The 23439-nt window shown below is 40.7% G+C and overlaps 1 protein-coding gene across 2 annotated transcripts in view; it reads right to left on the reverse strand.

The window, feature by feature from the left end:
* Nucleotides 1-734: 734 nt before the first annotated feature.
* The window catches only part of Ckap2l (cytoskeleton associated protein 2 like), a 63877-nt gene continuing 41172 nt past the window's right edge, over nucleotides 735-23439 (reverse strand). For both annotated transcript variants that reach the window (XM_004669770.2, XM_045148105.1), the window contains 2 exons: nucleotides 2607-2793; nucleotides 735-1250 (listed from right to left, as the gene is read on the reverse strand). In XM_004669770.2, coding sequence (XP_004669827.2) covers nucleotides 1028-1250; nucleotides 2607-2793 — 410 coding nt within the window. In that variant the 3' untranslated portion in view covers nucleotides 735-1027. The remainder of the gene's footprint in view (nucleotides 1251-2606; nucleotides 2794-23439) is intronic.

A 23439-nucleotide genomic window follows, 5' to 3' on the forward strand; every position in this document is an offset into this window, starting at 1 on the left:
TCCATCTGATGTGGGCCAGGAGGTTATGCCCACCCTCTGCTCATGCCATTATTTTACCCTGCTATCATGGAACTTCCCTTTGAGTCTATAAGCCAAAATAAACCTCCCTTTTTACCTACAAGCTGTTCTTGGTTGGGTGTTTTTTGCCAGCAGTGCAAACCTGACTGCAATACCTTGTGTGTGTGTGTGTGTGTGTGTGTGTGTATGTGTGTGTGTGTGTGTGTGTTTTATCAAGTTTGGACCTCATTCTAGCCCAAGCTGACCTGGAACTCACTCTGTAGTCCCATGCTGTATTCAAACTCACAGTGATCCTCTTACCTCTGCCTCTAGAGTTCTGGGATTAAAAGTGTGTATAGCCACTCCCATTTCTCCCTACTTTTGTTTTACTAGAAATGTTTCTGAATAACAAATACAAAATTAGGTTTATATATATAAAGCTACATGGCCACTCCTATCCTGGATTGTGTTCCATAAAGGAGACCTGCACAAATACAAGAATTACTCCTCATCTACAGGGACAGTATAATGAAAGTCAATAACACCATAAATGTCATTTGTGACATCTGAGTAAAGGCACAAAGTCCCCTGTAATATGAGGGGCTTAGCTGTGTGGTTTCACAGCTTAGCTCCTCCTGCATTAAGAACCTGTCCTCTTTGCTAGAGTGGATACTCAAAGCTCACCACACCACAGCATCAGCTCTCTATCTATATAAAATAATTCAATGAGACTAAAGTAGATCAACAAAGTGCAAAATTTTCAACATGTACAAGAGAAATTAATATTTGATACTTTGAAAATTCTGTATGTTATAAACTGCCACAAACATATAAACCAAAGGCTTTCCCATGGGGAGAACAAATTTTAGAGTAAACCCAGCTCACTATTTCCTCAGTCCCAAAAGGCTACAGTCTGAATCCATGATGTCTTCATATACATAATTTCAAGCCATCTAGACAAGGGCTAGTTCTTAGTTCTTGGAAGCCCTGAAATACTCTCACTATAAAAAAAGAAAAATGCATCAAGAGATTATGATTCAAGGACCTTAAAACCTAACATCACAGGCAAAGCCTCATTTTTCCGGACTAGAAAGCACTCTGTTTCTACTTCTAGTAGTTCATCCAGAGAAGCTACTACCAAGTCATGCTCCTGAAGCATTTCTGGGTAGTGAGACACTGCTTGCTTGATCCTTGCCGAGCGCCGTACGGGAGTAATAAGCTTCATGTCCTGTACTTCTGGCATCCCACTTATTCTGAAAAGTAGCAAAAGATCTATTCAAAACCTTATAACTACAAACAACTTTCACTTGTCATTTTTTGTTCCTTACAGTATAATAAAATATAACATATACTTCAATGTAAGTTGACATAGGAGGTAAGTCTAGAGTAGTTCCTAACTTACAGTATGGATGTGTTCACCTGCTCTTGGATGGTGTAAACACAGGCATTTAATGAGTATAGTGTGAAGGGCAGTTTTTATTTAAGCCATTTGCTTACGGTTGTTGCTTGTTTATCTCATAAACTTTCAAGAGTTTACAGGTTTTAAGGAAAGTGGGCTGGACACCAAACTTGGTTTCACTGATCAATTCTAAGACTCTTTCTAGTTTTGTCAGTTAACTACTCAAAAACCATTCAAGATGCTGTACCAAACCACAAATTAAAATAGGAACAACTTGAATTTCTTCCTTGTATACATGTAAAAAACATTTAGAGAAGCAGCAGCCTGGAGGGCAGGATTCAGGGACCTTTTCATGCAGTCTGCTTCACAAATCACAAAACTGAATGCAATAGTCTGCTAAAAATCTTTTACAATAATTATGGAGGTGGTAGGGGTGAATTTTGGATCAATTGGCTGCTTTCATCCATGTATAAGCTGACAGTAGTGGGAACATGATATATCTAGGAAGAGTCTGGAACTGTGGGGTCCAGCTGTGTTTTTCAGGGAACTAAGACAGAGGACTATAATCTTGGTGCTCCTTTAACATTCCTTTAAGATCATTAGTAGACCAAATTATACTTGTTGTTTAGATAATGACACAACTTCTTAAAATGACTATGGGCTCCTGTCAAGTGTACAAGAGTAAGAGAATGCTCTGAACAGCCCAACTAGTACACACTCAGCTGCCTTCCCTATTCATATAGGACTATCCACTACTTTTTCTCTCCCATAGCTCCAGAGGTTTCCCTGATTGGGACTTAGTACTGGCCTGTTCCTTTCTTTTAAGGGTACCAGGTCGGCAGGAAGGGTAGGAAGGACCTCCAGGTGCAGAACAAAAATGAAGAGATAAGACTGAATGGAGAAGGGTGGGGTGAACCCATTCTAACACACTTCTTATGATTGCAGCACCTTCCTAACTGCAGGTCATGTCTCATGGGGTGGCAGTAGGGGGCTGGTATGTGTACACAGAAGACTCAGACCCTCCTGTCAATGGTTCCAACCTCCTCTCACTCTTGGCTCCTTCTTGAATGCCAAAGTCAAACTAGTCCACCTGGATCTTATGTGCAACAGAGGTGTCTTAGAAAGGCTGAAACTCTGGATGTGTGGCGAAGAAACTAAGAATGGAACTTGGAGGTCTGTGATCACAAAACTTGCTTTAGAGTTTGCTTACCTAGGAATTGGGGTGATCTGCAATTTGATGCCAGGGTTATCCTGTTCTGTTGTGGTTATTTGAGGTATTGCTGCAACCTGCTCCCTTTCTTTTAGAGGACGACAGGAGTGCACAGATTCCACACTCCTGGCCAACTCTTCCATTAATACAATATTAGTTTCATCAGCTAAAGAGCTAGAGGAAATTCCTGTATACACAAAGTCAGAAAGGAAGCAAGATTCAGCAATTTAACACTTATGCCAAAAATCAGTAAAACAAAAATGTAATACCAATGATTTCCCAGTGAATTTCATGGTCTCCATTAATTAAATAAAGACATGATTTGAATTGGTATTGTATTTCCTGTTAAGCTCTACAGCAATGCTGTAGGACTTCAGGTCACCCTACTTCAGCCAGCCTTTGGGCCTCTTTGCTGCTTAAAGATGGATCCTGGACACCTCTCAACACTGACCACAACCCTGATCTTCTAATTCCTCCTAAGAGAGCTCTTTTAGAGACAAATCACTGACCTGCTTCCCTTTCACTACACCACGAATAACTCTTGACATTATTAGGATTCACTCATTAAATTTCTCAATCCCCTTCCCACCCAGGGATAACTTCCAGGTATCACCTTGGGTAGGGAGTGAAAAAAATGCCTTAACATAATTTTCATGATAGTTCTATCACAACCATCAAAATATTAAAGGAAGTAAGTTAGACTGAGCTGGGCAAACACTGAATCTAGAGGCTGTGACCTTAACAGAGGTCATGGGGCCAATGAGCACAAAGGCATGTATTCCCCTTTCCTCTTCTCACCACTTCGAGGAACACTGCCACATTGAATATACATATGTGGCAAGCTGAAAACTTGTAGTAGTATTTCCAGAATATGTTCTGCATGACTATTCCTTAAAGCAGTATGCTACTTAGCTGTAATTCCTTATAACTTCATTCTTTCCCAGCTAAATGTATATTTTATTTTTTCTTTCCTTCTTTCTTGTTAAAAAATTTAAATTTCATTTATTTATTTATCTATGCATGTGTGTGAGAGATGGGTGCACCAGGGCCTCTAGCTGCTGCAAAGGAACTCCAGATGCATGCTCCACCTTGTGTCTCTGGCTTATGTGAGTCCTGGGGAATCAAATCTAGGTCCTTGGCTTTTCAAGCAAGTGCCTTAACTGCTAAGCCATCTCTCTAGCCTGTCTTTCTTTTTATTTATTTTATTTAGACTTTAAAAAAATTTTTATGTAGAGAGAATTGATGTACCAGGGTCTCCAGCCACTGTAATCGAACTTTAGACATGTGTGCCATGTCTTTTGTGTGTGTGAGCAACCTTGTAAGCTTGTATCACCTGTGTATCTGGCTTACATAGGATCTGAAGAGTCAAACATGGCTCCATAGTTTTTGCAAGCAAGTGCCTTTACAGTTTATCTCCAGCCTCTGTCTTTAAAAAAATATTCTTATTTATTTATTTGCAAGCAGAGAGAGATAGAAGAGAGACAGATAGAAGAAAGAATGGGTGCAATAGGGTCTGCGGCCACTGCAAAGGAACTCCAGATACATGTGCCACACTGCATCTGATTTTACAGGGATACTGGGGAATTGAAACTAGGTCTTTAGGTTTTGCAGGCAAGCACCTTAATTGCTGAGCCATCTCTCCAACCCTCTTTTTGTTGAGGGAAGCCCAACAGACTGGCCTTTTTAAAAATGTGTGTGTGTGTGTGTGTGTGTGTGTGTGTGTGTGTGAGAGAGAGAGAGAGAGAGAGAGAGAGAGGGAGAGGGAGAGGGAGAGGGAGAGAGAGAGCGAGAGACAGAAAGAGACAGAGAGGGAGAGGGAGGGAGGGAGGGGGAGAAGGAGAAAGAGTGAAAGAATTGGCACACTAGGGCCTCCAGCCACTGCAGTCGAACTCCAGATGCTTGTGCATATGTGTGACCTTGTGCACTTGCATCATTGTGTGTCTGGCTTACGTGGGACACAGAGAGTTGAACATGTGTCCTTAGGCTTCACAGACAAACACCTTAACTGTTAAGTCAGCGCTCCCAGCCCTCCCTCTTTCTTGTCTTTTCTTCTTTCCTTTTCCTTTCCTTTCCTTCTCTCTCTCTCTCTTCCCCCTGCCCCCCCCGAGATAGGGTCTCACTTTGGTACAGGCTGACCTGGAATTCACTATGTAGTCTCAGGGTGGCCTTGAACTCATGGCAATCCTCCCACCTCTGCCTTCTGAGTGCTGGGATTAAAGGCATGTGCCACCATGCCTGGCTCACAACATCTATTCTTAAGGAAAAAAAAAAATTGTCACATAAGGGCTGGAGAGATGGCTTAGCAGTTAAGAGCTTGCCTGTGAAGCCTAAGGACCCCGGTTCAAGGCTCAATTCCCCAGGACCCATGTTACCCAGATGTATGAGTGGGCGCATGCATCTGGAGTTCGTTTGCAGTGGCTGGAAGCCCTGGTGCACCCATTCTCTCTCTCTCTCTCTGCCTTTTTCTCTCCCTGCCTGTCGCTGTCAAATTAAAAAAAAAAAAAAGATTTGTCACATAAGATAAGAAGAAATACACAGTTTATTTGCAAGGGGAGGTGAAGGGTTAATAGCCTTTCCTAAAAACTAGGGAACTAAAGAGTTAATAACTCTCCCTAAAACTAGCAGGCAATAAAGAAGTCACAGAGACATGTAGCCTTGACAGGGTACTCCTGATTGATAAACTTCCCTTAGCTCAGAAAACCTTGAGAGAAAAGAAACCATCTGGTGGGATATCCTCCCTAGACAATTTGGCTAAAAAAGCAAGGACACAAATAATTACAGTTCCTTATCTACTTTCCCTTGGACCTGCAGCTGATACAGTTGTTTTTCTTAGGATCCTCCTCATAAACTTGCACCCCAGCTTCGCCTAGGGCTTCAGCCTTCATTCTGCAGGAAGTTTGCTGCCCCTCGCTGTTTCTCTCAATAAACAGTCTGTAGAGATCAAGTCTGGTGTTCTCTTTTGCTTTTCTTTCACTTTCCTTATACTTTGGTGCTGTGACTTGAATCAGAGCCCTCTGGGGCTTTTGGGCTGTGCCCTCCCTTTCTCTTTCTCTCTCCTCAACTTCCCTGCCAATGTTTTATTCCCTCAGGAGCACAAAACCTCACTGTGCTCACTACTCTAACCAGCCACCTGTGACATGAAACCTCCACACTCTCCTGCTTGATAACTGGGGGCTTCTTCCTTTTCTTCTTTTCAGCTTCTCCCACTGGACTTTTGAATTCTAGACTAGAGGCCTCTTGCCATGTGATCCATTGTATCCACACCCTCATCAAATTACAACTTCAGGATAAAGTATTCATTCTTGGTTTGTGGCAGAGGCACCCCACCCCAGACCTTAGAAACTGTTAATTTCTCACTTTGGTCTGTGAACAATCAGAGACTCTAGAACACTCCCATGTATTGTTCTGGCATACACCCCAAGCATTATGAGAGCTAGGATGCTCCCTCCTAATCCTTGGGTTTCATTTGCCCTCCCTAAGTCTGGGAAACATCCCTGGTGGCAGGATTGGCCACTCTAGTCCTTGTTATCCAAAATGGGCTCTAAATTATTTGTTCCAAAAGACACTCTGTTGGCATGTGTCAAGGCTAGTTTAAAGGAACTCAAACTTACTAAACTCCTGACTGCCAAATTACTCTATCTCTCTGTTCAAATTTGGCTACAATATCCTTAGATAATGGCCACCACTGACCTGAATTTGGTACTTTTGATTTTAATATTCTGAATTCTTGATAACTTCCTTAGAAAACATGGCAAGTGGTCCCAGGTTCATTACCTTCAGGGCTTTTTTTACCTCAGTTCCCACCCTTCCCTTTGTACTTTTGGTTCTACCTACCAAATTCCTCTCTCATCAAAAACCCTCTGACATTCTGCCCCTTCTAAAACTTTATCTCTCACACATAGTTCTGCCATGGTCTATGGCTTGCCAGGGTCTCTCCCCTTAGCACTAAATTCAAACCATCTCACTAAATCAAATACAAATCCTGTCTTCTTAAAGAAACTCCTGTCTTTACTGGGTCTCTAACATTTTCTACATATGGATGTCTAATTTTGCTTTCCTTGCTAAAAATTAAAATCATTGAACAGCTTCTAGAGGTTTTTTTTCTTTTTTTTCCCTTTCCCCCTTCTTTTCATTACAAGCCACCAAAGAAAAAAAAAGACAACTTAAGTGGTGACTTCTGGCCAAGATGGTGACTGCCTAGCTGCGCTGTAAATCCCGGGGAAAGAAAGGCAAGACATTAAGGGTTCACTGGGTCTTTTAGGGGAGAGAAATCTCCAGTAGATTGTCAGTGGGAGGGCGGGGGGGGGGGGAGGAGGGAAAACAGGGAATCACTGATCCCCTCGTGGGAGGGTAGACCAACCCTGCCCCAAATAGCTGCCATATCCATGGGGCCGCCAAACACCAATTGACCCCTGTATGTGGAAACTTATAGACTGCTCTGCCCACTTGCCCACATACTGCTCCGATCCCCGCATGTTCAGCGAATCCTGGCAATAACAGGGAAGCACTTATTCCCTTGTGGACGGGTAGCCCACCTTCCTCCAAGTAGCTGCCGTACCCACGGAGCCACTGTGCGCAGATGCCTGCGTGCAGAAGATTAGACTACTCCTCCCACTTGCCCTCTTACTGCTCCGGCCGCAGCACGTTCAGAAAGCCCAGTCCCACAGCAACTGCCACACAAGCTCAGACTGTGCCCCTTGCTTGCACCAGCCCAGGTGCCATCCCCTACCTGTCTGCGAGGTGGCTGTCCACCATTGTCCTGTGGTGGGGGAGCGCAGACTGCTTCCGGGTCCCAGTGTTCCCAGCCAGAGTTTGGACTGCTTCAGTGCTTGGTGCCTCAGTGTCCCTCCTAGCTCGAACACAGGCAGCTTTGGCACATTACTGCTTGAGAATTCAGGCAACTTTGCCACCCCTGCCAGGCAGTGGATCAGGTGGCTTTGGCAAGTGACAGCCAAAGCCCAGGCTGCTTGGCAACTGCCCCAGGCTGCCTCAGATTTCCACCGTGCTTGAGCCCAGGCTGATCCACCCACCTACGTGTCCATACACTGTCATGGGCAGACCACAGTGCAAATGAAATAACATGCTTGAGCTCAGGCTGATCCACCAACCTACGTGTTGGCTCAAGACCATTCACCCCATTTGCTTGCCTACTGACTAGCCCAGGCATCTCCCCAAGAGGCACCACTACTCCCGCCATGGAGACCACAGTCCTACTCTCCCTGCCCATACACTGTGATGGGCAGACCACAGTATAAAAGAAATAACATGAAAAGTCAAATACAAGAAAATCCAGTTAGATCACTCAGTCCTACAATGAACACCTCTAATCAAAACACAGAACAGTCCTTAGGATCAAAACACCAAAATAAAGCTATGAGCAATGCAACCTGACCAAGCTACTGATAGAACCTGCAGAAAAGCAACAAAGGACCGATAATCGTGTGGATGCTGCCATCACTAGACTAGACCTAATAGATAAGAAAATGGAAGGAGTTCAAAGACAGTTACAAGATATGAAGGAGACTGAAAAAAGAGGACCTCAAAAATCAGCTGGTGATGCTAAAAGAAGACATAAAGAAATGCAAGGATGAATTCCAAGAAGCATCAAGAAAATCAGAAAATGATGTGAAAAGGGAGCTTGACAGAGGGATGGAAATGATACATACAAAGGTAGTAGAAAATGCACACTTAATTGAACAAGTCTACAACTCTCTAGAAGCTCTCAAGAATAAAGTCAGCAAGTGGAGGATAGAAACTCTGATCTGAAAGACAAGATGGAAGAAACAGTTTGAGATTTCAAAAGTTAAAGTAAGTTCAAAAGTTCCTGTGACAGACTTCCGGTTAAGATGGCGGCGTAGGTACCACGCCAAAGCTGCCTAGGGGGGGAAAAACCAAAAAAACTCAGCAAAATACACACTTTTACTAAAAAGTGAGGTGTATAGGAAATTGAGGCAGCAGTGGAGAAGTAGAAGAGTTATAGAGCATCCAGAGCCTGCACAGGCAGGAAAACCGGCTCCGGCAGCTCGGCCAACCGCCGCAGCCGCGGCGCAGCAGAAAGCCGCCAGACTCTCGGCTCGAGCCGCAGGAAAAGCCAGGTGCGGGATTTTCCCCTCACACCGCGCTCTCTGCAACTCGGGAAACGTGAGGGGAGAGCGGCAGCGAGCAGCAGAGGAGCAGACCGCGAGGTAGAAGAACACGTGGAGCAGCGAGACAACCAGAGCAGCCGTGGCTCCCTCCCCTCCCCCAACGCCTGAACCCAGCTCCAGCGAACACAGCAGCGGCCCGGGACCCGGCCATGCCAACTTGGGCTGACAGCGGGACCCAAGCAGGAGCAGAGTTCGGCAGCAACTTCAGCGGCTCCAGCACTGGTACCAGCGGCCCCAGCAGCAGCGGACCCAGGTGCGGCAGCGGAGGCAGATCCTGCAGCAGCGGCTGCGGGGGGAGCAGCGGCGGTGGACACGGCAGCGGCAGCTTCAGCAGCGGTGGTGGCTCTGGTGGTGGCAGCTACGGCAGCAGCAGTGGCTCGGTTTGCCCCGTAGGAAAAGCAAGTGCCCAGCTCCAGAAATCAGAACAGCAGCCCGACGACCCAGGCAGCAACTTGACTGAGATCAAAATCACCCAAAGTAACTGGGACTGCACCAGGGAAGGGTCTCACTTGGTCACAAGCTGACTTGGATCCCTCAACAGACCAGAAATCTAAACCTCTTTGTTGATAGAGGATCTGGTCATTATAATAACTACTCTTGCATACACACTTGGGGCTGTTTTTGATTGAATGTGTACAGTGTTTAGTTAAATTTTAGAATCTACCTGTATTTTATTCCACTCAGCCTGCTTGAATACTCCTATAGCAGGGAAACTCAACCCCTAAGAATATCTTTGTAGATACTCTGAGAGTCTTAAGAGCCACACCTAATACCTTAAGGTCCTACCCTGAAAATATATTACATCAAATCAATTGATACAGCTAAGAATACACAGCTAGCTAGAAAATCCAAGCATTAACTTAATCCAAGATGCAAAAATATATACATTATAACACAAGAAACACTAAAAAGCAAGATGATATAAATCCACCTAAAAGTATTAATGCATCAGAAATGTCCTCCAGTGAGAAAGAGTTAGAGGAAATGCCTGAGAAAGAGTTCAAAAGAATAATTATAAATATGTTCAAAGAGGTCAAAGAACACATGAAAACAATCAAAGAAGAAATCAAAGAAGAAATCAAAGAGGAAATCAAAGAGGAAATCAAAGGAATCAAAGAAGAGGCAGGACACCAATTTAATGAAATAAAGAAGGCAATACAAGACATAAATAGGGAAATAGAAATAATAAAGAAAAACCAGTCAGAATTACTAGCAATGAAGAACACAGTTAATGAAATAAAAAACTCTGTAGAAAATCTCACCAGTAGGATGGATGAGGGAGAGGACAGAATATCTAAGCTAGAAGACCAGGTGGCAGACCTAATGCAGTCCAACAAAGAGAAAGACAAACTTATAGAAAAGTATGAGTGGGAATTTCAAGATATTCGGGACACTATGAAAAGATCCAATATAAGAATTCAGGGCATAGTAGAAGGAGAAGAACTCCACTCCAGAGGCATAGTAGGCATCTTCAACAAAATCATAGAGGAAAATTTCCCCCAAATTGGGAAAGAGGTGCCAATACAGTTACAGGAAGCCTTTAGAACCCCAGCCAGACAAAACCCAGAAAGAACCTCTCCTCGCCATATTATAATCAAACTTCCAAACACACAAACCAAAGAAAAAATATTGAAAGCAGTTAGAGAGAAAAATCAAGTTACCTACAAAAGCAAGCCTATCAGGATTACAGCAGATTATTCAACACAAACTTTTAAAGCCAGAAGGGCTTGGAGTGATATATTCCAAGTTCTGAAAGATAACAACTGTCAACCAAGGTTACTTTATCCTGCAAAGTTATCCATTCAAATAGATGGAGAAATAAAGACATTCCATGACAAAAGCAGGTTAATGGAGTATTTGAAGACAAAACCAGCTCTACAGAAAATACTTGATAGAATCCTCCATGCTGAACAAAAGGAAAAGCACACATATAAGGAACTTAGAAAAAACAAGCTATACTCAAATACCAGTTAACAGAAGAGAGCACAGGTAGAACCAGTAACACACACACACACACAAAAATGGCAAACATAAATACACACCTTTCAATAATATCTCTTAATATCAACGGTCTCAATGCCCCAATGAAAAGACATAGATTTGCAGACTGGGTTAAAAAGCAGGATCCTACAATTTGTTGTCTCCAAGAAACTCACCTTTCTACAAAGGATAGACATTATCTTAGGGTGAAAGGTTGGAAGACGGTGTTTCAAGCAAATGGGCCTAGAAAACAAGCAGGGGTTGCTATCCTAATATCAGACAGGGTAGACTTTAGTCCGACGTTAGTCAAGAAAGATAAGGAAGGTCACTTTATATTGATTAAGGGCACACTCCAACAGGAGGACATTACAATCCTAAACATATATGCACCTAACATGGGGGCTCCCAAATTCGTCAAACAAACACTATTAGAACTAAGGTCACAGATAATACCAAACACAGTGGTGGTGCGTGACTTTAACACCCCACTCTCATCAATTGACAGGTCATCCAGGGAAAGAATAAACAGAGAGGCATCTGGACTAAATGAGGTCATAGAAGAAATGGACCTAACAGATATATACAGGACATTTCATCCAAAGGCTGCAGAATATACATTCTTTTCAGCAGCACATGGAACATTCTCTAAAATAGACCATATATTAGGACACAAAGCAAATCTTAACAAATTCAGGAAAATTGAAATAATACCTTGCATTCTATCTGACCACAATGGAATTAAACTACAAATCAGTAGCAAGAAAGGCTATAGAGCATACACAAAATCATGGAAACTAAACAATACACTACTAAATGAGGAGTGGGTCAATGAAGAAATCAAAAAGGAAATCAAAAAATTTATAGAGTCAAATGATAATGAGAACACAACATACCAAAATCTCTGGGACACAATGAAGGCAGTTCTAAGAGGTAAATTTATAGCCTTAAGTGCCTATATTAAGAAATTAGAAAGGTCGCAAGTAAACGACCTAATGCTTCGCCTTAAAGCCTTGGAAAAAGAAGAACAAGGCAAACCAAAAAGTAGTAGACGGGAAGAAATAATAAAGATTAGGGCAGAAATTAATGAAATAGAAACAAAAAGAACAATCCAAAGAATTAATGAAACAAAGAGTTGGTTCTTTGAAAGGATAAACAAGATTGATAAACCCTTAGCAAATCTGACCAAAAGAAAGAGAGAAGAGACACAAATAAATAAAATCAGAGATGAATAAGGTAACATCACAACAGATTCCAGAGAAATTCAAAAAATCATAGGGACATACTATAAAAGCATATACTCCACAAAGAATGAAAATCTGAAAGAAATGGATGATTTCCTTGATCTATATGACCTACCTAAATTAAATCAAAATGAGATTAATCACTTAAATAGACCTATAACAAACATGGAGATCCGAACAGTTATCAATAATCTCCCAACTAAAAAAAGCCCAGGCCCGGATGGATTAACTGCTGAATTTTACCAGCCTTTTTTTTTTTTTTTCATTTTTTATTTATTTATTTGAGAGCGACAGACACAGAGAGAAAGACAGATAGAGGGAGAGAGAGAGAATGGGCGCGCCAGGGCTTCCAGCCACTGCAAACAAACTCCAGACGCATGCGCCCCCTTGTGCATCTGGCTAACATGGGACCTGGGGAACCGAGCCTCGAACCGGGGTCCTTAGGCTTCACAGGCAAGCGCTTAACCGCTATGCCATCTCTCCAGCCCTTTACCAGACTTTTAAGGAAGAGCTAACACCATTGCTTCTTAAGCTTTTCCAGGAAATAGAAAAAGAAGGAATTCTACCAAACTCCTTCTATGAGGCCAGCATCACCCTGATACCAAAACCAGGCAAAGATAGAACAAAAAAAGAAAATTACAGACCAATCTCCCTCATGAACATAGATGCAAAAATTCTCAATAAAATATTGGCAAATAGAATACAAGAGTATATCAAAAAGATCATTCACCCTGACCAAGTAGGCTTTATCCCAGAGATGCAGGGATGGTTCAACATACGCAAATCTATAAATGTAATACATTACATAAATGGGTTGAAGGACAAAAATCACATGATCATCTCATTAGATGCAGAGAAAGCATTTGACAAAATCCAACATCCCTTCATGATAAAAGTCCTACAGAGACTGGGAATAGAAGGAACATATCTCAATATAATAAAGGCTATTTATGACAAGCCTACAGCCAACATATTACTAAATGGGGAAAAACTGGAAGCTTTTCCACTAAAATCAGGAACAAGACAAGGGTGTCCACTGTCCCCACTTCTATTTAATATAGTTTTGGAAGTTTTAGCCATAGCAATAAGGCAAGAGACACACATAAAAGGGATACAAATTGGAAAGGAAGAAATCAAGTTATCATTATTTGCAGATGACATGATTCTATACATAAAGGACCCTAAAGACTCTACTAGCAAGCTGTTAGAGCTGATCAAAACCTACAGCAATGTAGCAGGATACAAAATAAATACACAGAAATCAGTAGCCTTCATATATGCTAACAACAAACACACAGAGGATGAAATCAGAGAATCACTCCCATTCACAATTGCATCAAAAAAAAAAAAAAATAAAGTACCATGGAATAAACCTAACCAAGGAAGTAAAGAATCTATACAATGAGAACTTTAAAACACTCAAGCGAGAAATTGCAGAAGACACTAGAAAGTGGAGAAACATCCCTTGTTCCTGGATTGGAAGAATCAATATCGTGAAAATGGCAATCTTACCTAAAGCAATCTACACATTTAATGCAATCCCTATCAAAATCCCAAAGGCTTTCTTCATGGAAATAGAAAAAACAGTCCAAAAATTCATTTGGAATCACAAAAAACCTAGAATATCTAAAATAATACTGAGCAACAAAAAAGAGGCTGGTGGTATCACCATACCTGATTTTAACCTATACTACAGAGCCATAGTAACAAAAACAGCATGGTACTGGCACAAAAACAGACATGTAGATCAGTGGAACAGAATAGAGGACCCAGATGTAAGCCCAAGTAGCTATAGCCACCTGATATTCGATAAAAATGCCAAAAATACTCATTGGAGAAGAGACAGCCTCTTCAGCAAATGGTGTTTTGAAAACTGGATAAATATCTGCAGAAGGATGAAAATAGATTCTTCTCTCTCGCCATGCACAAGAATTAAGTCCAAATGGATTAAAGACCTTAACATCAGACCGGAAACTTTGAAACTGCTAGAGGAAAAAGTAGGGGAAACCCTTCAACATATTGGTCTTGGCCAAGACTTTCTGAATACAACCCCAATTGCTCAGGCAATAAAACCACAGATTAACCACTGGGATCTAATGAAATTACAAAGATTTTGCACCACAAAGGACACAGTGAAAAAAGCAAAGAGGCAACCTACAGAATGGGAAAAAATCTTCGCCAGCTATATATCTGATAGAGGTTTAATATCTAGGATATACAAAGAACCCAAAAAGTTAAATAATAAGGAATCAAACAAGCCAATCAAAAAATGGGCTATGGAGCTAAATAGAGAGTTCTCAAAGGAAGAAATACGAATGGCATATAAGCATCTAAAAAAATGTTCTACATCACTAGTCATCAGGGAAATGCAGATTAAAACTACATTGAGAATCCATTTCACTCCTGTCAGATTGGCCACCATCATGAAAACAAATGATCATAAATGTTGGCGGGGATGTAGAAAAAAAGGAACCCTTCTGCACTGCTGGTGGGAATGCAATCTGGTCCAGCCATTGTGGAAAACAGTGTGGAGGTTCCTAAATCAGCTAGAGAATGATCTACCATATGACCCAGCTATAGCGCTCCTAGGCATATATCCAAAGGACTCATCTCATTTCCTTAGAAGTACATGCTCAACCATGTTTATTGCTGCTCAATTTATAATAGCTGGGAAATGGAACCAGCCTAGATGTCCCTCAACAGATGAGTGGATAATGAAGATGTGGTACATTTATACAATGGAGTTCTACTCAGCGGTAAAGAAAAATGAAGTTATGAAATTTGCAGTAAGATGGATGGGAGGGCGGGGAGGGAATCAAAGGGTGGAAAACAGTAATCCGGACCCAAACGGCAATGGTACCATAAAATTCTACTTCCTAAAAGACAGACCAAATGACTGAACCTTCACTAGTCCCTTACAGGAAACACCTGAACCACAAGACACTGGAGAGGGTAGGATCAAGACTGACCTAAATCTCCTACATCTTCCCTCCCTCCCTCTCCCCCTCTCCCCTCTATCTCTCTTCTCTCTAACTCTTGTATATTAGTTATCTTTTTCCTCAATTTCTTAGTGCACACTGACCTGTAACCCCCACTTCCAGCTTGGGCCTACAATCCACAATGAGCTTTTGATCAAAGAAACCTACAAGGTTTCCCAAAACAATGACAGACTTCTGTCAGAGTAATTGATGACCCACCAAAGGCCAGTGGTAAGACCCTATTGCTGAAGACTCCATACGCAGCTGACACGTAAAATGGAATGACATGGCTGGAAGCCAGGAGAGAGTCAGTCCCCAGACAGTCAGCGTGTCTAGTGCCAGAAGGTGCTACATAGGCGACTGGGGGAAGTGACCAAGATCTGTCCAAGAAACACATTGTTTAACCTAAGTAGCAACAATTAACCGGATGTGATACCCATACAAGTGCAATAGTGGTACACAGCCATGGTGAGGAATCAATTGCTCTTGATTTGGCTAACTGATCCACTCAGTGGTACTAGACCCTTAGCTGGAGCTGGGAAACAAGTCAGAACCATACCCAAACACAAGCCCACTCTACAATATCAAGCTACCATCAATCACGGGGTATAAGAGGGCCTACACCTATCAAACTGTCTATCAAAAAAGTAAGTGTTATCTCAATTTTCTGGGTGCTAACTCACTCTCCGTTGGAGAATCTGCTTCTCTTTTCCAGATAGATGCTGATCCTAAGAAGAGAGCTGCCCCAACATACCTCAGAAGGGGCCCAACTGAAACTAAGGACAACTGGCGAAATAAGCAAGGGTGATGTTTTCCTGTGAACTGGATACCAGCACAAAGGGGAAGGAGATCAATTCAGAGAAAAATCAACTCCTACCAAATCAGAGAGCCAGAGCCTCAGAGGCCCCCAACACCTCAGCACTGAAGCAGACCAAAAATGAACCCAACATGGCTCAGGGAAATCTTGCGGAAGAGGGGGCGGAAAGAATGTCAGAGTTACATGTTGGGTCATGATTTTCAGAGACATTTATCATACTAATAACTGGGGGCTAACTCCACAATGCACGACCCATTTTCAATAATAAGGAGGGTCTAATGGGAGGGGGTAGATCACAGATGAGCCTAAATAATGGTACCAAACTGCCTGTATTTACTGAAAAGAAAACTAATAAATTAAATTTAAAAAAAAAAATTATAGCAACAACAACAAAAAAAAAAAAAAAAAAAAGAAAAATGAAGTTATGAAATTTGCAGAAAAATGGATGGACCTGGAAAGTATTATACTAAGTCAGGTAACCCAGGCCCAGAAAGCCAAGTGCCACATGTTCTCTCTCATATGTGGATCCTAGCTACAGATGACTGGGCTTCTGCGTGAGAATGAAAATACTTAGTAGCAGAGGCCAGTAAGTTGAAAAGGAGACATAAAGGGTGGAGAAAGGAAGGGAGGAGGATACTTAATAGGTTGATATTGTATATATGTAATTACAATGCTTGTAATGGGGAGGTAATATGATGGAGAATAGAATTTCAAACTGGAAAGTGTGGGGGTGGGGAGGGAGGGAATTACCATGGGATATATTTTATAATCATGGAAAATGTTAATAAAAATTAAAAAAAAAAAAAAAAGTTCCTGTGAACAGAACATGAGGGAACTGTGGAATACACTTAAACATCCTAATATCAGGATCATTGGAATACCAGAATGAGAAGAAATTCTCCACAGAGAAGAAATAAATAACCAAACTCAAATGCCTATAAGCAGCTATATTAATATCGGATAAAATAGACTTCCAACCAAAAATAATGAAAAAAGACAAAGAAGGCCACTTCCTACTTATCAAGGGAACAATCCATCAAGAGGATATTACAATCATAAATCTATATGTACCAAACACAGGGGCACCACAGTTCATAAAACAAAATCTACTTGACAATGAAACAGAAATAACCACCAACACCATCATGGCTGGGGACTTCAATACACCATTATCAGTAATAGACAGATCATCCAAACAGAAGCTCAACAGGGAAGTAAGAGAGCTCATCAAAATCATAGATCACTTACACCTAATGGACATCTACAGAACTTTTCATCCCAAACCCACAGACTACACATTCTTCTCAGCAGCCCATGAACATTTTCTAAAATAGACCATATACTGGGTCACAAAGACTGCCTCCACATATTTAGGAAGATTGACATAATTCCCTGCATGATATCAGATCACAATGCTAAATTGCTAGAAATCAATAACAAAAGACCCACCAACAATCCAATGGCACCTGGAAACTGAACAGCACACATTTAAACAATAAATGGATAGTAGATGAAATAAAAAATGAAATTGCAAAATTTTTGGAAATGAATGACAATGAGAACACATCTTACCAAAACTTATGGGACACAATGAAGGCAGGTCTCAGGGGAAAATTCATAGCACTCAACGCCTTCATAAAAAAGGACAGAAAGATCCCAAATCAATAACCTAACCCTCCACATAAAGGCACTGGAAAAACAAGAAAAATCCAACCCAAAGAGCTGCAGCAGGAAAGAAATAATTAAAATCAGAGCAGATATTAATGAATTGGAAACCAAGGAAACAATTAAGACAATTGACAAAACAAAGAGCTGGTTCTTTGAAAAAATAGACAAGATTGACAAGCCCCTGGCCAATTTGATCAAGCAAAAAAGGAGAAGCTTCAAATTAACAAAATTCACAATGAAAAAGGAGAGATCACAATAGACATAAGTGAAATGGGAGAATCATCAGGACTTATTTTCAAAACCTCTACTCCACAAAACTGGATAATGTGGAGAAGATGGAAAAATTCCTGGATGCATACCATCTATCAAAGCTCACCTCAGTGAACCCATCACACTCATGGAGATTGACAAAGTAATCAAAAACCTTCCCCAAAAGAAAAGTCCAGGACGAGATGGCTTCTCAGCTGAATTCTAACAAACCTACATGGAAGAACTCAAACCAATCTTCCTCAAACTATGCCACACAGTTGGAGAACAGGGAAAGCTACCCAACTTCTTTTATGAAGCTAGTATTACTCTAATTCCAAAACCAGGGAGATGCCACAAGAAAAGAAAACTACCAGCCTATTTCTCTGATGAACTTAGATGTAAAGATCCTAAACAAAATCCTCACATACCGAATCCAACAACACATCAAATGCATTATCCAACTTGACCAAGTGGGATTCATCCCAAGAACACAGGGGTGGTTCAACATATGTAAATCTGTCAATGTAATAGACCACATAAACAAGGTGAAACATAAAAACCACATGATCATTTCGATAGGTGCAGAAAAGGCCTTTGACAAGATACAAAATCACTTCATGATCAAAATATTGGAGAGAATTGGCATAGTTGGTGCACATCTTAACACAATGAAGGCAATATCCAAAGCTCTGGAGGCCCAAATAATACTTAATGGAGAGAGATTGGAGGAATTCCCATTAAGATCAGGAACAAGACAGGGTTACCCACTCTTACCTCTGCTTTTCAATATAGTACTGGAAGTCCTAGCTCAAGCAATAAGACAGGGGAAGGAAATAAAAGGGATATACAATTAGGAAAGGAAGAAGTTAAGTTAGCTCTATTCGCTGATGACATGTTGTATATGTAAGAGACCTGAGAGACTCCATTCCAAAACTCCTGAAGGTGATTAACTCCTATAGCAAACTAGGATACAAAAATCAATGCACAAAACTCAGTAGCCTTTCCATATGCAAATGACAAAGATACAGAGAAAGACATAAGGGACACAGTCCCATTTTCTATAGCAACAACAACAACAACAAAAATACCTTGGAATAACGTTAACCAAGAAAGTGAAAGACCTATATAACGAAAACACAGAAACACTCAAAAAAGAAATTGAGAAGGACTTGAGAAAATGGGAAGACCTCCCATGCTCCTGGATAGGCAGAATTAACATTGTAAAGATGACAATCCTACCAAAGGCAATATACAGATTTAATGCAATTCCAATTAAAATCCCTACACTGTTCTTCACAGAGATAGAAAAAAATGATCTCAAATTTCATATGGAAAGGCAGAAGGCCTCGCATATCCAAACATATCCTCAGCAAAATAAATACCTCTGGATGCATCACCATACCTGATCTAAAGCTATATTACAAAGCCATAGTAATAAAAACAGCACGGTACTGACATAAAAACAGGAGTATAGACCAATGGAATAGACTTGAAAGCCAGACTTTGGGTCAAACAACTACAGATACTTAATATTCGACAAGGCCCTAACAATATAGGCCAGAAAAAAGACCGCATCTTCAACAAATGGTGCTAGACAAATTCGATAAACATATGCAGGAAACTGAAACTTGATCCACACATTTTACCATGCACTACACTCAAGTCCAAATGGATCAAAGACCTCAACATAAGACCAGAACCTCGAATACTACTGGAAGAAATTTAGGAAGTACTTTCTATGATATAGGAATGGAAAATGACTTCCTGAACAAAACCCCAGTAGCACATGATCTAAACAGTCACTCAACCAATGGGATCTCATGAAACTGAAGAGTTTCTTTACAGACAAGCATACAATAAGCAAAGCCAATAGATTACCCACAGAATGGGAGAAAATATTGGCGGGATATCCAACTGATAGAGGCCTAATCTCTAGAATCTACAAAGAACTCAAAATCTAAACACTAAGAAGTCAAACACCCCACTCACAAAATGGGGCAAAGAGCTGAACAGGCAGTTCACAGAGGAAGAAATACAAATAGCAAACACACACTTAAGAAAATGTTCATCATCCCTAATCATCAAAGAAATGCAAATTACACCAACTATGAGATTCCACCTTACCCCAATAAGGATAGTAAACATCAAATGAAATTAAATGCTGGTGAGGATGTGGAGAAGTAGAAATACCCATTCACTGTTAGTGGGAATGTAGGATGGTACAACCACTTTGGAAAGCAATTTGGAGACTCCTGACAAAGCTGACTATAGAGATACCAACAGACCCAGTTATTCCCTTACTGGGCATCTACTCTAAAACCTTCAAACCACAGGCCAGAGAGATTTGCTCAACCATGTTTGTAGTGGCTAAGAGCTGGAATCAATCCAGATGTCCACCACTAGAAGAATGGATAACTAAGATGTGGTATAATTGCACAATGGAATTCAACATAGCAGCAAGAAAAAATGACACACTGAAATTTGAGGAAAAATGGTTGAACCTGGAACAGATCATTCTCAGTGAATTACCCAATCACAGAAAGAAAATCGCCACATAGTCTCACTCATCTACAGCACCTATCCTGAATCTACCCAAGATGTCTTACATACCCAGCAAGCATCTCATGGACTAGACAACATAGTCTCACTCATCTATAGCACCTAACCTGAATCTACCTAAGATGCCTACATACCCAGCAAGCATCTCATGGACTAGACAATAGGATGGGTGGGGAAGGAGGGGAGGGCAATGGAGGGCTGGGAAACACAAATCTAGACCCAAACGGCAATGGTATCATAAAATTCTACTCCCTAAAAGGCAGAACAAATGGCTGAACCTTTACCAGGCCCTTACAGGGAACATCTGAACTACAAGACACTGGAGAGGGTATGATGAAGACTTACCTTAATCTTCTACATCTTCCCTCCCCTTCTCCTGCTCCCTCTCTCTGTTCTCTCTAACTCTTGTTTATTAGTTATCTTTTTCTTCCTTTTCTTAGTGGGCACTGACCTGTAACTCCCAGCACCAGCATGTGGCTATCATCCACAATGAGCATTTGATCAGAGAGACCTACAAGGTTTCCTAAAAGACAGACAGATTTCTGTCAGAGTCCTTGATGACCCACCAAAGGTTAGTGGTAAAACCTTACTGCTGAAGACACCTTATGTGGTTGACACATAACACAGAGTGAAATGCCTGAAGCTGGAAGAGAGTCAGTCCCCAGACAGTCATCGTGTCTAGTGCCGGAGGGTGCTACATGGGCGACTGGGGGAAAATGACCAATATCTGTCCAAGCAACTCATGCTCTAACCTACTTAGCAGCAAATAACCTGTTGGGATGCCCACACAAGTGCAATAGTGGCACACTGCCATGGTGGAGAACCAGCTGCTCTTGATTTGGCTAACTGATCCCCTCAGTGGTATGGGACACATAGCTGGAGCTGGGAAACAAGTTAGAACCATATCCAAACATAAGCCCATTCTCCATTATCAAGCTACCATCAATCATATTAAATTTCTAAATTTACCTATTAAATTCTCTATAAAAAAAGCAAGGGTTATCTCATTTGTCCTGGTGCTAACTTACTCTCCTTTTTCAGATCGATGTAGATCCTAAGGAGAGAGCCACCCCATCATACCTCAATAGGGTCCTGGCTGAAACTAATAAAAATTGGTGAAACAAGCAAGGGTGCTGCTTTCCTGATGAACTGGATACCAGCACAAGGCGGAAGGAGATCAACACAGAGAAAAATCAACTCCTACCAAATCAGAGAGCCAGAGCCCCAGAAGCCTCCAACACCTCATCACTGAAGCAGAGCAAAAATGAATGCAAAATGGCTTAGGAAAATTTTGCGGAAGAGGGGGTGGAAAGAATGTCAGGGCCACATGTTGGGTCATGATATGCAGAGACATTTATCTTACTCATAACTGTGGGCTAACTCCACAATGCATGACCAATATACCTCAATAAGGAGGGGCCAAGGGGCGGGGTTAGGTCATGGATGGTACTAAACTGACTGTATTTGCTGAATATAAAACTAATTAATAAAAAAAAAAGTCAACTTAAAATTCAAATTACTAGCTGCTGCCCTGTTAAGATTAAGTCCTCAGCAATTTAAAACATAAATAAAACCTTAAAAGGATGTCTTTCCTTGTTTCATGTTGTCATGTCTAATGTTGGCCAACCACGTCAAATCATATGTTCTATGTTTCATGTAGTCTGTCCTTATATATGCCTAAATTATGGTTATTAATTGTTCCAATGCTTATGGTCATTAAATATTCTGATTCTCATATATTTTAAGATGATGTTAAATTATTAAAAGCAGGTTTATAATACATTTAAAGTAATTAACCTCTATGTTTTTGACAATGTGCTTATTCATGCTTACTACAACAATAGACATATTTGTATATAAAATTCTAATCTTGCTTCTACAGAAAGGGATGTGTTTTAGGATCAGAAAAGACTTTATAAAATAAAAGATTATTGTAAGGTATGTTATTAAAAGGATATTAAAATAACATGGAAAGGTTGTGGGACTTAAACTGAAAAGGGTTTGGGTTGCCTATGGTAAAATGGTAAAAGTTTTCATTTTTCATATTTTTTCTCACCTTAATTGTTCATATACTTCAGACTTTACTCTTTGAAAAAACAATCCACTGTAACCTTAAGATGGTTCCTGTCTTGTTCATGCTATTTACTACATGATTATCATTGAGATTATTGTCTAAGTCTTATAAAAGGTAATTTAGTCATTGTGACTTTGTGTAGGGAAAACTGAGGAAAGTTCTCTTGTCCTAGGAAAGCATGCAATATACAAAAACAATATTAATATAGTTTGTCTAGGCTTTATATATTCTGCTAGTCATAAATATTGCCTTATGTTAAACTTGAAAATGGTTCAATGATTAAAGGTAGTTGATAAAAAATCACTTTATGTCTATCATAATGTCCTAATGTATGTTAAAATCAGACTAATTTAGCTCAGCAATGAGATTTGGCTTTATTTTTGAGCTGTGTATATTCAGTCTCAGTCAAAGTTTTACTTAAGTAATTGTCTCATTTCAGGTATTTTAAGCTCACTGCTTAAGAATAAATTGATTTTTTTTTTTTGGTTTTTCGAGGTAAGGTTTCACTCTAGCCCAGGCTGACCTGGAATTCACTATGGAGTCTCAGGGTGGCCTCGAACTCACAGTGATCCTCCTACCTCTGCCTCCCAAGTGCTGGGATTAAAGGCATGCGCCACCACGCCCAGCTTAAATTGAAATTTTAAACATGTTCCCTGTTCTAGGAAAATGATCTTAACTGCTGCTGTTCTGCTACCAACTTGTAGAGTAACTGGTACCCACACAGGTATCTAAACTAATTAAAGATGTTATCAAATACAAATGGCAAAACTTTATGCTGTCTTACTTGACATGTTCTGCCTGTATTTATAACTATTACATATTTAAAGAGTAAGATATGCCTACAAAAAAAAGCTGTTTCTCTGTATTGCTTTTGCCTTAATTGTTTACATACTTCAAACTCTATTCTCTATAATAAAGTGATAAGTTTATTCATAATGTCACACCTCTATTACAATAAAAGTTAAAGGCCTCTGGCCCTAAGTTATGTCCTGTACTATAATAAACTTTGATACTAATTATGTCCTATATTACATAGCCTTTTGTACTGACACTATAGTTTTTGTTCTGTTTTAAGGCCATGGTTTGTATTACAGCTTCTGGCTAGTACTAATATTATCTTT

This window comes from Jaculus jaculus, chromosome 4 (assembly GCF_020740685.1).
Source record: "Jaculus jaculus isolate mJacJac1 chromosome 4, mJacJac1.mat.Y.cur, whole genome shotgun sequence".
NCBI lineage: Eukaryota > Metazoa > Chordata > Mammalia > Rodentia > Dipodidae > Jaculus > Jaculus jaculus.